The following is a 12,569-nucleotide window of genomic DNA, read 5'->3' as shown; positions in this document are numbered from 1 at the left end:
ACCGATCTCGGCGCGCAACCTTCGAGGAACGAAAGTCTACGAGCGCCTGTCCAAGGCATGGGACCAAAGTGATCCCGTTCCGAAACTCACCGTGTCCCTCACCGACAAGATCGAGGACACCCCGAAGTGCGACACATGGGGCCCCTCGTTAGACGAGACCGTGGTGCACGTCGAACGCGTCATCGCGTACTGGTCGAGAACGTTCAAGGACGCAGAACGACGATATTCTACCACCGAGAGAGAGGCCTTGGGCGCCAAGGAAGGGTTAGTAAAGTTTCAACCGTTCATAGAGGGAGAGAAAATCATACTGGTTACTGACCACGCGGCGCTGCAATGGGCGCGCACGTACAAGAACACCAATCGACGCCTCGCGGCGTGGGGGGCAGTATACTCTTCCTTCGCCCCGGGCCTGGAGATTGTACACCGAGCGGGCCGAGTGCACTCCAACGTCGATCCCTTGTCTCGTATCCCGAGAGCTCCGCCCGAGCACGTTTCGCCCGCACAAGACGATCTACCCACGATCGTGACCGAGCGCGCAGCAGAGAAACTACCCGCAAATCCCTTCGCCGATAAAGGCCAAGCCGCACGCGCCACGGCATTACTAGCTCCGCGAGAAGAATACGGCTGGTGGACGGAACCGGACCTCATCGAGGAGACACTAGAGCCGGGAGTTTTTTCGGTCGATCACGAGTCGCAAGAGGGTCGCCCCATTCGTGATCGGCGCCTGCCAGTCCGATTCAGGGACGGAGACACCGAACCCGCGAAGCGCCCGAATGGCCCGCGCAAACCCCTGCCGGTGACTGGTCAGTCGGACGGTAGGAGAGCCGAGGACCTTCCCGGTCGCGACTCACCCACCGACACGATCACGGCTCGCGATGGGGGGGCGGAAGACGGTAGATACGCGAAGCGCAAGGAATGGGAGGCGGACCACCCCCCGCCAGGCCATATCTTCGTACACATGTCGCCGGAGGTGCTAGACGCATGGGTAGGAGGGTACACACAGGACATCGCTTTCCGCAATCGCTGGCGGGAAGAGGGGGCATCCTCGCAGTCATGGCACCCCGGGAAACGGTTCTTTAAGGACCAGCGAGGCTTGCTTTATTTTCGAGACGCCGACTTCATACCGCGACTGTGCGTCCCTAGAAGCCTGATAGCCCAAGTGTTGAAAAGAGCACACGAATCCCCCATGGAAACCGCACATGGAGGACCAGAGAAGCTGTGGCTGGCTCTGAAGGAGCAGTACTACTGGCCGCGAATGAAGAGGGATATCAAGAGGTTTTGCAACTCCTGTGACGTGTGTCAGAAAACGAAGTCGAGGAACTTCAAGCGATACGGTTTCCTACATCTGAACGAAATCCCCGAAGCCCCGTTTCAATCCGTATCCTTAGACTTGATCGGGCCGCTCCCAGAATCCGAAGGACACACGGCGATACTAGTCGTGGTAGATCGGCTGACGAAGCACGCCTCATTTATACCAGTGGACCACGATATGGATGCAGGAGGATTCGGACGGACCTTCGTGAGGAGCATCATATGCCGTTTTGGAATCCCCGAGACGATCTACGCCGATCGGGATGGGCGATGGCTGTCCGACTTCTGGATGGCTGTAGCGGCGGCATTGGATGTAGCTATGGTCCTGTCGTCGTCGCGGCATCCGCAACACGACGGCCAGACAGAGATTGTCAATAGACGACTGGAAACTATGGTTCGGGCGTACGTAGCCGAAGACCTAGGATCATGGGCGAAATGGTTACCGATGTTAGAGTTTGCTTACAACTCGACCTCGCATAGCACCACCAAGGAAACTCCGTACTTTCTGCTGTACGGGTTCCAGCCAAGAAGTCCTTCGCGCCTACCTAACGAGAGGTCGGAAAAGAACGTCGGAAAACGGTCTGGCGGCTCCGAATCCAAAGAGTTCGTGGCAAATCTGCAGATGCATCGCGATGCGGCGAGAAGAGCGATAGCTGCCGCGCAAGTGAGACAAGCTGCCGCGTACGACGCAGGGAGAAGGGACCTTTCCTTTCAAGTGGGCGATCCGGTGCTAGTGAACCCCCACTCGTTACAGTGGATGGAATCTAAGGGCAACGGGGTCAAACTAAGACAACGATGGATAGGGCCTTTCGAAGTTATGGAGAGGGTGGGGGACTACACGTACCGACTGCGCATGCCAGAGAATTACCCCGCAACCCCGATCTTCAACATCGAACACTTGAGACCATACTACCCCTCGCCGAAAGAGTTCGGAACACGATCGATCCTACCGGAAACGAGACTCCACCCCCAAGAAGGAGAAGAAGTGGAGGTCGAACAGATCCTGGCGCACAAATGGGACTCCCGATCGAGGAGATGGAAGTTCCTGGTGCGCTGGACAGGGTACTCTCCCTTGGAGGATGAATGGAAGACGGCCGTGCAGCTGAGGAACGCTCCACGCGTCTTGGAAGAGTACAAGGAATTACACCGCCTTTGAGAAGGGAAGGCCAGTACGCCCTTCTCCTAACGCTCGTTTACAGAAGTCCGGCAAAGACTACATTCACACTCCTTACTGCTAACGAACTGCTACGAAGAGCTCCTCAAGAACACATGAATTCACGAAATGCGCGATGGAAAGGATAACTAAACGGGGAACGAGGGAGAAATCAGGGCGGAGTCAGAACATAAGACGAGCCCGACGCGCGCGCATCCTCCAGTTCTCTCTGCGCCGCAGCCAGGTCATATCGCAAGCGCCACAAGGCCCCGGGATAGGTGTCGCCTCTCGGATTTTTGACCATCCGCGCCGCAGAGCCCCTATGGCGAATGGAGGTCATTTCTCCAGAAGGACGGATCGACAAAGAAACCTACCAATGACGGTAAACGCCGGTCTGCAGTCCCCGAAAGACGACGTAGCATTTGTCTCCCGTTCTGCCGTTCTCGGGAGGACGGACCACCGGAGGGACAAAAAGGACCGCGGATCTGCGGGAAGCTCAGTGCGTTCCGGAATATCTATGCGAAGGACGTACGGGGACGGGCCTTCGGCTGAAGGGTACTCAGAATCACGAGAGGCGGCCGGAGGAACTGGACGACCGATCGTCGAAGTACGGGTTTCTTCATCGGAACGAGCGACTGCGACGACGCCTCGCCGAGTTGGCGACCGTATCTCCAAGTTCAGGGACACACGTCCAACAGGCGTCGAGGGCTCCCGGCTGATCCGATCGGAGCTAGGGGTTACGGGAAGGGCCGATGGGGTCGAGCTGCGCGGTCCAGCGCGGATAATGACTGAACCCTCCGAGCTCAACTCGAGGTCAGGGTTGGCGATCCCCTCCAACTCCAGCCGTATCGAAGTTAAATCGAATCCGGGCTCGCCAGACGCCGCTGGGGAAGGAGGCTGAGGAGAGGATCCGAGGTCAGACTTCATGACGAACGAAGTTGGTCGAGAGGAACAAACGAGGATTTATTATATGAGCATCAAAATAATCACACTCCGAAACTCCGACTCGCCAACGACCGTTCGCCTCCACGGGCCGCTCTCGTCACTTAAAGGTATGACCGGGAACGAGGAACACGGCTAAACCCCTGGAGCCAACTCGAACGTCTCCCGAAGACGAGCATGCTAGGACGTTACGGAGGAGAACGACGCTATGTAGCCCTCCCGGGCAATAGTGGGCGACTCCTCGTATCCTGCCAGGGCGAATTGGGTCTCGAGCGGTGGAAGACCACGGCGACGGCCAAGTCCCTCTGGACCAAGGGCGAGGACCCCTTCAAGGAGAGCGACCCTCCGGTTTCGATCCATCCCTGGCCGGAGGAATGGCTATCGGTGATGGCTTGGTACCGTCCGAATTCCCCTTGGAGAGGCATGATTCCTGTGAACACCGACTGGCTGAACTGGCTCACCACCTGGTTATACGACTTCGGCAATGTTGCTATCGGGCCGAGGATTCGGGAACACGGCGAGGACGCTCTACAAGTCTCGACGGAAGTGGAAAAAGCGAGCAGACGGGTTTACACCGCTTTGCGGAAGGCGGTTAGGATCGTGTTGGACGAATTTTATGGAGACGAGAAACCCGACCTGAGTGAGCACTGTCTTCGCAGCCTGAAGTCGCGAGACGCGGAAAAGTGGTTGGAGAATCTGGACCACAACCGAAGAGTCAGTCTGGACCTCCTAGGCTTGCTATGGTTCGCAGGGGACGACGCACGAGAACGGATCCGAGACACCCTCGAGCCAGAAGACTGGACTACCCTGGAGAACGATTGCGGATTGGGGGACCTGACTACGCGATTCCAAGGCATAATCTTCGACCTTTATGGGTTAGAAGATGAAGAGCTGGAGACGTTCGAGTTCTATACGAACAGCCCGGCCGATACCTTCTACGTGTGGGACCCGATTCTGGTCATGAACCCTTCTAAGAAAGAATTCGACCCTCTGAAGAGCGGTAGGCCTCTGGAAACGTATGGCTCCAACGAGGACGACGGACTCACAACGACGACTCGGATTCGACGCCTGACGCGTCCGTGGAAGCCGAACATTGCCTTGAAGCTAAACCGCGGAAGATACCTAGCCGCGGAGAAGGCTTTCGCGGGGAATGCGGGCCTGGAGGTTGAGGAATGGTTCTTGCGGCGCAATGCGTCAGCTCTCGAGACTGGGGGGCCAGGTGAACGAAGCCTTCTAGCCCGTACAGCCTGGTTGGAAATGCCCGACGTGACGGAACTCTTCCTGCGCATGATAGCAATGCAGAAGCCTGGCCAAACGATCTTCCAGTGTATCAGCCTAGCAGTTTTACAGGGCCTGCCCATTCGGTTGGCGTACCTAGAAGAGGACCTGGTTCTGTGGAGAAAACTTCGCGGTATCGAGCCGGAAGCCGATACGCCTGGGTCAGTGATCAATCCATACGCGGCGTTAGCTGCTCCGACTGCCGAGAGCGAATCAATCTCCCGCGTCTTCAAGCACTGGGAAGAGGCTACGAGTCTCTTCTTGGCTACCAGACCGCACTTGTTTGCGGCCGTGGCCGGCGAGGGAGGGATCTACACAAGCATCGCCATAAAATATTCGGGGACGGAAATGACCAACGCACTCACCGGGGGCCCTTCGGACGCTCTACTGTGCTATCGCTCTCGGGGAACCATCAACAGGAAGGGCAGAGTGCACGAAGCCCTAACCGCGGAAGAGAAAGACGTGCTGCTAGGGAGAGTGCGAGCTCCTGACGGCACGGCGCGCTATTTCTTCCCCTCTAACGAGGTACTGGAGGAAACACACCGGTGGTGGGGCGTCTGGAGGAGACAGAACCAAGAGTGGCTTCAGGATTTAGTGGACGGGTACCGCGTAGGATCGGGGCGCCCTAAAACTCAAGCTCATTGGAGAAAGGAACTACGCGTAGAGGGTCGCAACAAGAAGACGAAACTCAGCGAAGTACACGACCGATTCATGGCGGCGACAACCGAATTCTCGCGGACCCTCGCACAAATCACGGGCCCTGGATGGGTTGGTCGTAGGTTGGATCAGTTGGCCTTGTTCTCGTGGGATGAGGACGAAAGTGAAGCGGACACCCGCGCCTAGGGGGGCTCTGTGACGTACTTTAGTGACCAAGCGTCAGCGTAGATTAGGCGCGAGCGACCGTGGGAAGGAGTGTTGTACAGCTGGCAAGGGAGCGCGCGACTCGTCTTTTGTCCTTGATTTTTACCTCAGAAATATACTACGTTGCCCACCTCGTATCTTCGCTAGCAGTAGCCGAAGACGGACGAGTACGGGCATTACAGAGCTCTACGCTCCTGCGACTTGCACTGAAGAGGCTGCGGACGCTATCCGCTGCGACGACCCGTTTAGCACGACTGAGGAATCCTCCGATTCCTGGTCGGACAACGGACGACCGAGTATCCGCCCGGTCGTCTAAGTCATTCCATTATCTGGAGAGCTCGCAGGTTGTACACCGCGCCACCGCCTTAACGTATAGTGAAGACGTTTTACATTCAACGACGTGAAGTTGGTGAAGATCTATAAAGTCGTTCATCCGTTCAGTTGTCTGTCGCTTCGGTGGGGGGCTGGCAATGTACGCATACATTGTTCGGCGTCCAGTGCCCGAGGTCGAGACGAACGCCGGCGTAGAACGTCTGCGCGAGGTTGTCGAGCGTGGACCTGATCCAGGTGTAGTTGTCCAGCAGCGAGGAGGGATAGATCTCGAGATCCGTCAGTCCGATCACGTTGTCCCAGGTCATGGTGAGGTCCGCGGGTTGCTGGTCGCACGCCGCGAACTCGGTCGTCTTCGCGTCTGACACGGACGCGTCGCAGTTCGTGGCGTACTGTCTGGTGTAGCGGTACACCTTGTTGCCCTGCCTGAAGGTATACGCCGACTTGTAGATCGCAAGGTACGCGTCGTCTGATGGGAGGGCGTGAGCGGCGCGTCGCGAAAGAATGTATGGATACAATAGCTTACCGCCAGCATCTGCCATGGCCGAAGCGATGGCTCGCGTCATGGAGTTGTTCGAGAACGAGGTCTGGACGGAGTTCCCGATGATATCGTGGTTCGTGTACGTGTATGAGGTTGAGGCCTGGAATCCCTGCTCTGGACAACGGATCGAGCCCTGCGCGCATAAGCACCCGACCCATATATAAACGGTGGCATGGAAAGTGCGTACAGTGATCGTGATGCTACGCTCGGCGGGGAGCGTGTTCGTCTGGATCTCCGACACATCGCAGTTAGAGAGCAGGTTGTTCGAATAGACGAAACTGCCTTGGGTGTCCAAGGACGTGCCGGAGTAAACGTTGAAGATCGAGTACGTGAACGCCGAGTTGTTGGTCCGGAAGGCGTTCCCGAGCTGGAAGTGCGCAGGCTGGCAGCTGTAGTCGCGCGCGTGGAAGCTTGCAGGCCAGGGCAGGTTCTGGGAGACGTTGAAGTCGCGGGAGGAGATTGCGACGACGTCGTAGCCTACCGCGCAACGACGAAGCCCGTTAGGTGGTATACCGACGTGAGGAGGACAGGAATCACCTAAGAGAATGTGGTTGATGATTGCGAAGCCTAAGATCGACCCCAGCCCGAATATGACCAGGAAGCATGTCGCATACGGCCAACGGTAGTTGAATGGGCGCGTCAGAGCGTATTCCTGGCGATGGAATGCTTCTCCGTCAGTATGTAGTACCACTGATACGCAGGGTTAGGCAGGAGGGTGGCGCGTACGAAGCTTAGTGAGCGTACGAAGCTTATTGCGCGTACGAAGCTTATTGAGTCTCTCGAAACCATGGCGCACAGAGTCCTTGGAACCGGTCCCGACACTGGGCATTCTTATATGCGACGTTGCATCGGAGCTAGCTGGGTCACCGATTGAGCCAATGTGCGGCGAGAAGGTGGCCATCCAAGACGAGAAGGGCATATATGCGAAATAAGCGCCGACGCCGGCGTTGCGTTCGCGCCCAACGGCCTTCTTAATAGCGACCTTGAGTGATGCTTGATGAAAAGTCCCGATAGGACGACTACAGTCCGTGAATTCTATGTGATCCAGGACCAGTGAGCCTATATTTCATCTCACAGGGGCTCGTTTCTGCGCGCTGTGCAGACGCATATTCATATATGTTCATCGTATCGATACTATACTTACCGCGCAGTAGTACGGAACCATTTCATGTAGTACGGGGGGCGGGAGAAGGTACCTAAAAGAGTAAACACAGTTCAACGTGTTATCTTGCCGGGCGCTGCGTGCATGCGGTAGGCATGGAAATTATGCCCATGGTATCGCAGAGAGGAGAGATCTCTGTTTTTCGTACATGAACCTTTTAACACAGCCGTGGCCCCACGGTTAACCCAAACACCACCAGAAGCCCCAATCACGTGAGTTTAAAGGTCCAAGTAGCGCGCCCTCAAACGCCCGCCCTCCCGCACCGTGGCGATTAGCTCCTGCTGGATCCTCTTCACGTTCTGCCTCTTCTTCGTCCCGTCCTCGCCGCGCATCTTGTCCAGCACCTCCGCAAACTCACGTCTTACGGCGTCGACCGTGCTCTCCGGCGCCTTGCCCGTCCGGTGGATCGGGCGCAGGCCGTCCTCGAACAGCTGGTAGGCGACGTCGAGCGTGCTGCTCAGCGTGGCGGCGACGACGGGCTGCTCAGCGTGGCGGCGACGACGGGCTGGTCCGCGGCGAAGTCCCAGCAGATCCTGCGAGTGCGAAGAAAACTCATCGTGAGACATTGCCCCGATTAAGTGTCTGGATAAAGAGCATGAGGATCCCGGAGCTTAGGCCTTCCATCGCGCTGTTGTATCCCGCGTGGGTCAGGAGCCAGCCAGTTGCCTGTTCCAGGGAATGAGTCGGAGCCCAGTCGCGGCCAGGATGAAACCGGGTAATATGACCTACCGGGTGCGAAAGGATGTACTGTTGTGGCGACCACTGGGTGAACGCGCCCAGGCCGTACTTCTTAACCTTTTCTGCGACGGAGTCGGGTATGATTGCCATGGGGGAGGCGTGACTGAAGATCTACGCGTTCGCATTGTGAGATTATGGGTGATCAGGGGGGTAAAGGGGACGTAAGGAGGCGCGATACGCACGAACAACACTTTGTTCTCCATGAGCACGTCCAGGACCGCCCAGAGACTGTCTGGCTTGGCCCATGGTCCGAATATCGTGCCGAAGGAGATCTAGATTGGGGACGATCAGAAAGGATCTATGGCACCGAACTACTTGCTTACGTATACGACAGAGGTCGGTCCATGGGTTTGAAGGACGGACTCGAGGAAGTCAACGATGTCCTTAGCCTCCGGAGACAGATCGAACTCGCCGCCGGTGCCAGATCGTGACGGAAGCTGCGGCCCAACGTTGTACACCTTGCGCGGCGGAGAGAAGGACGCCATCCATCGCTCTAGGGCTTCAAACTCCGGATCGCAGACGGGATCCGCCGTCGCATTTCTGGAAGAACCTAAAAGCGACCGTTAGCACAGGATACGCGATGGGCGAGTGAATATATAGACGTACTCGTGGCTGGATAGTGAGATGTGCATCAGGGGCTCATCGAAACCCTCGGGCATCTGCACCGAGGTGAGCGCGCACGATTAACATACTCGCAGCGTAACTTACCTCCTGGGGAAAGTCTTCGTAGTCGTACATTGGAGGGAGACCGGGCATGTGTCGGAGCTCCCCCGGCAGGTTCCTCATCAACTTCATCAACTGAGGATTTCGTTCAGCTCAGGGTGAATAACCGAGATCCTCATCAGCCGCCGCACCTCCGACATGACCTCGCCCATGGTCCGGCCAGTTTGGATGGATATACCCTCCAACACACACCGCGCCGCCGCCCCCGGCATCCGAGTCGTCGTCCTCGGAGCCGGACGTGCTCATAGAAGAAGAGTCCGACTCGGAAGGGCGAGAGGAGGAGGACGCGGAGGGAGCCGACGCGCTCGCGCATCTCGCGCCGTCCGCTTCGGACGCGGCGGGAATCGAGGCGGATTCAAGAGCCGCGGCCGCGCGCGGGCGCGGGCGCGGCGTATAGGTCCTCCCTGGCCATTTGGGAAATCAATGTATGTACATTATATTGTACACTAGCTATAGTCCATTGCTGTCGAGCCCCGTAGCGATCTGGAACAGTGTACAGATGCAGCGTCTACGTGTGTTGTACATGGTGAAAGATGAGCGCTGAGCACGCGTTTGTTCGCGTCGCGTCGAGCATAAGTATCGAGAGGCGGCTCGTAGCCACGAGTTTGGTAATCGGCTTTGGAACGCCGAGGTGTCCAAGGCTGGCACCTGAGATTCTTGATCGGGCATCTGACCAATGTCATCGGGTGTTGTAGAGCAGGTTGTCGGTCGAGTATCGCCTGTCTTTCGAAATGCCGGGTGACGGCCACTCCTCGACTATCATCTCGTCCAGAGGATCTTTCGCCGTCGGGGATAAGATGGGCTGACGGCTCTGCAGATAGGTGGGTCGCTTTAGGTCCATCGTCTGCCCTCGTCGTATGGCGCATTCTTTGCAGATGTTCGCTAACGGAAGAAAACGGAGGTTCAGACGCGAAGACACCGTAGAAAGTTGTTAGCAGAGACGAACCTCCTGGCGAACGCCGCGCCACCGTTGCCATCATCGTCGTCATCAAGCCCCAGACCGTTCTACGTACGGCGTGAGCGAACCAACGCCTTGTTTCTCAGTTTTCCAGGAAGATCGCTTACAGAAACATGCTGAGCGTGCCGGACGCGACGCTCATGATCAGGCTACCGATCGACTTGAGCCGGCGGGTGTTGCACGTGTATTGTGTCTGGATGACGGCCTGCGGGGTGCGTACGTCCGGCGAGGGCGTATCATTCGCGGTGTAGTTTACGTAGCCGAGCGCCTCGCCGTGCATGATCGCCGCCGCCGCCCATTGATTCGTGCCGTCGAAAGGGTCGAACGACGCTTTCAACGACGTGAAGTTGGTGAAGATCTATGAAGCCGTTCGTCTATTCAGTTGACTGTCGCGTGGGGGAGGGCACGCATATGCGTACGTTGTTCGGCGTCCAGTGCCCGAGGTCGATACGCACGCCGGCGTAGAACGTCTGCGCGAGGTTGTCGAGCGTGGACGCGATCCAGGTGTAGTTGTCCAGCAGCGAGGAGGGATATATCTCGAGATCCGTCAGTCCGATCACGTTGTCCCAGGTCGTGGTGAGGTTCGCGGGGTGCTGGTCGCACGCCGTAAAATTGGTCGTCTTCGCGCCGGACACGGACGCGTCGCAGTTTGTGGCGTACTGTCTAGTGTAGCGGTACACCTTGTTGCCCTGCATGAATGTGTATGCAGAGTTGAAGATCGCAAGGTACGCGTCACCTGATGGGAGGGCGTGAGTGGCCCATCGCGAAAGAGTATATAGGTATACGATAGCTTACCACCAGCATCTGCCATGGCCGAGGCGATGGCTCGCGTCATGGAGTTGTTCGAGAACGAGGTCTGGACGGAGTTTCCAATGATATCGTGGTTCGTATACGTGTATGAGGTTGAGGCTTGGAACCCTTGCTCTGGACAACGTATCGCGCCCTGCGCACATGAGCACCCGACGTACACGGAAACGACGTGAACGGTGCGTACAGTGATCGTGATGCTACGCTCGGCGGGGAGCGTGTTCGTCTGGATCTCCGACACATCGCAGTCGGAGAGCAGGTTGTTCGAGTAGACGAAACTGCCCTGGGTGTCCGAGGACGCGCCCGAGTAGACGTTGAATATTGAGTACGTGAACGCCGAGTGGTTGGTGCGAAAGGCGTTCCCGAGCTGGAAGTGCGCGGGCTGGCAGCTGTAGTCGCGCGCGTGGAAGCTTGCAGGCCAGGGCAGGTTCTGGGAGACGTTGAAGTCGCGGGAGGAGATTGCGACGACGTCGTAGCCTGGCGTGAAACGACGAAGCCCGTTAGGTGGTATACCAACGTGAGGATGAGGGGTGGAATCACCTAAGAGAATGTGGTTGATGACCGCGAAGCCTACGAACGACCCCAGCCCGAATACGATCAGGAACCACGTCGCATACGGCCAACGGTGGTTGAAAGGACGCGTCAGAGCGTATTCCTGGCGATGGAATGCTTCTCCATCAGTATGTAGTGCCACCGATACGCAGGGTTAGGCAGGGTGGCGCGTACGAAGCTTATCGAGTCTCTCGATACCATTGCGCACAGAGTCCTTGGAATCGGTCCCGACACTGGCAGTCTTATATGCGACGTTGCGTTGGAGCTAGCAGATGGGTCACCAATTGAGTAAATGGGCGGGTACCAAAGACAAGAGAATGTGGACGTGGGCGTAATGTAGTTTTACGACCTTAGGTTCGGACCGGACCGCCTCAGGGGGGACAAGGCACAGCTACAAGAGGACCGGTGCGAATACCGCCAGAGCTCCGATCCACACAGCCACCAAAATCCCCGAAAAACGCCCGTTTACGGGCGCGAGCTCCGATACCAAAACCCCGAAAACATGGGGGTAGAGGGCAAAATGTTACATCCAGGTCTGCTCCGAAAAGAGACAGATACCAGCGGGGTTTGATCCAAGATCCCTGAAATTGCAGGCCAGCCGTGACAACCATTAGGCTACGAGACACACTGACTGAACATCCATTCAGCAAATCATATTCTGTTTGGCATGTGCTACACACTTGCGCGAATTTGAGTCCCCACTGCCCTCATTTACTCACTATACTTTCCGAGCTCGCCGTCCCCCGAATTGCTTCCACCACCATTCTCTCCACCGACAGGCAGAATCAGGCAGGCTTCAAGTGCTGGGCGCACGTACAAGGATCTTGTCCGCTCCGTCCAGGATGTGCTAATAAAGAAAACGGAAGAATTTATGAGAGCTGTGAAGTCCCGGAACAGGCAAACAATGGGAGAAAGCAATGAGAATGGCGGGAACATGGAAAATCGAGCACGGAGACGGAGACGGGAATGTGAGCATAGTCGGGATCTGGACTCGATTGAGACGACAAGGAGTCCTCTGGTGCACAATTAGGTACACTGAAGTGTATTCAGGCGACGGTGTGCTGTGAAGCGTCTCGGAGAGCTCCGATCCCATTTTTGCCCCGAAAATCGTCAATTCGGGGCCATGTCTGATGTCAAATCCCCGAAATTCGGCCTCTTGGGACCTTCACCGGAACCCCGAAAATGGCCGAAATCGCCTCTTTGAGGGATCGGA

At 57.0% G+C, this 12,569-nt stretch overlaps 6 protein-coding genes across 6 annotated transcripts; 2 read left to right on the top strand and 4 right to left on the bottom strand.

Annotated features, from left to right (window-relative positions):
- Positions 1-937: 937 nt before the first annotated feature.
- PUNSTDRAFT_37322 (uncharacterized protein) lies at positions 938-1,207 on the top strand (the record flags this gene model as incomplete). Its single annotated transcript, XM_007386692.1, has 1 exon — positions 938-1,207. A coding segment is annotated over one exon (270 nt), but the record flags the coding sequence as incomplete, so codon positions are not given.
- Positions 1,208-2,636: 1,429 nt separating this feature from the next.
- On the bottom strand, positions 2,637-3,391 carry PUNSTDRAFT_137067 (uncharacterized protein; the record flags this gene model as incomplete). Its single annotated transcript, XM_007386691.1, has 3 exons — positions 2,637-2,784; positions 2,839-2,949; positions 2,997-3,391. 3 exons carry the CDS (start codon positions 3,389-3,391, stop codon positions 2,637-2,639), a joined length of 654 nt encoding a protein of 217 aa, XP_007386753.1.
- A 192-nt stretch (positions 3,392-3,583) lies between these two features.
- Positions 3,584-5,527, top strand: PUNSTDRAFT_137066 (uncharacterized protein; the record flags this gene model as incomplete). The annotated part of the gene is made up of 1 exon (XM_007386690.1): positions 3,584-5,527. One exon carries the CDS (start codon positions 3,584-3,586, stop codon positions 5,525-5,527), a length of 1,944 nt encoding a protein of 647 aa, XP_007386752.1.
- Positions 5,528-5,731: 204 nt separating this feature from the next.
- PUNSTDRAFT_137065 (uncharacterized protein) lies at positions 5,732-7,317 on the bottom strand (the record flags this gene model as incomplete). The annotated part of the gene is made up of 7 exons (XM_007386689.1): positions 5,732-5,857; positions 5,936-5,962; positions 6,028-6,344; positions 6,402-6,549; positions 6,604-6,893; positions 6,954-7,106; positions 7,161-7,317. 7 exons carry the CDS (start codon positions 7,315-7,317, stop codon positions 5,732-5,734), a joined length of 1,218 nt encoding a protein of 405 aa, XP_007386751.1.
- Positions 7,318-7,796: 479 nt separating this feature from the next.
- Positions 7,797-9,386, bottom strand: PUNSTDRAFT_106519 (uncharacterized protein; the record flags this gene model as incomplete). Its single annotated transcript, XM_007386688.1, has 8 exons — positions 9,171-9,386; positions 9,025-9,114; positions 8,923-8,975; positions 8,640-8,866; positions 8,499-8,588; positions 8,308-8,427; positions 8,143-8,244; positions 7,797-8,060 (listed from the first exon to the last, which is right to left on the bottom strand). Exons 4-8 carry the CDS (start codon positions 8,799-8,801, stop codon positions 7,797-7,799), a joined length of 738 nt encoding a protein of 245 aa, XP_007386750.1. The 5' UTR covers positions 8,802-8,866; positions 8,923-8,975; positions 9,025-9,114; positions 9,171-9,386.
- Positions 9,387-9,718: 332 nt separating this feature from the next.
- PUNSTDRAFT_115580 (uncharacterized protein) lies at positions 9,719-11,557 on the bottom strand (the record flags this gene model as incomplete). The annotated part of the gene is made up of 8 exons (XM_007386687.1): positions 9,719-9,921; positions 9,986-10,044; positions 10,105-10,355; positions 10,417-10,733; positions 10,793-10,940; positions 10,992-11,281; positions 11,345-11,459; positions 11,531-11,557. 8 exons carry the CDS (start codon positions 11,555-11,557, stop codon positions 9,719-9,721), a joined length of 1,410 nt encoding a protein of 469 aa, XP_007386749.1.
- Positions 11,558-12,569: the final 1,012 nt, after the last annotated feature.

Source organism: Punctularia strigosozonata, assembly GCF_000264995.1.
Source record: "Punctularia strigosozonata HHB-11173 SS5 unplaced genomic scaffold PUNSTscaffold_11, whole genome shotgun sequence".
Taxonomy (NCBI): Eukaryota; Fungi; Basidiomycota; class Agaricomycetes; order Corticiales; family Punctulariaceae; genus Punctularia; species Punctularia strigosozonata.
This window is presented reverse-complemented; position numbering and strand designations above follow the sequence as displayed.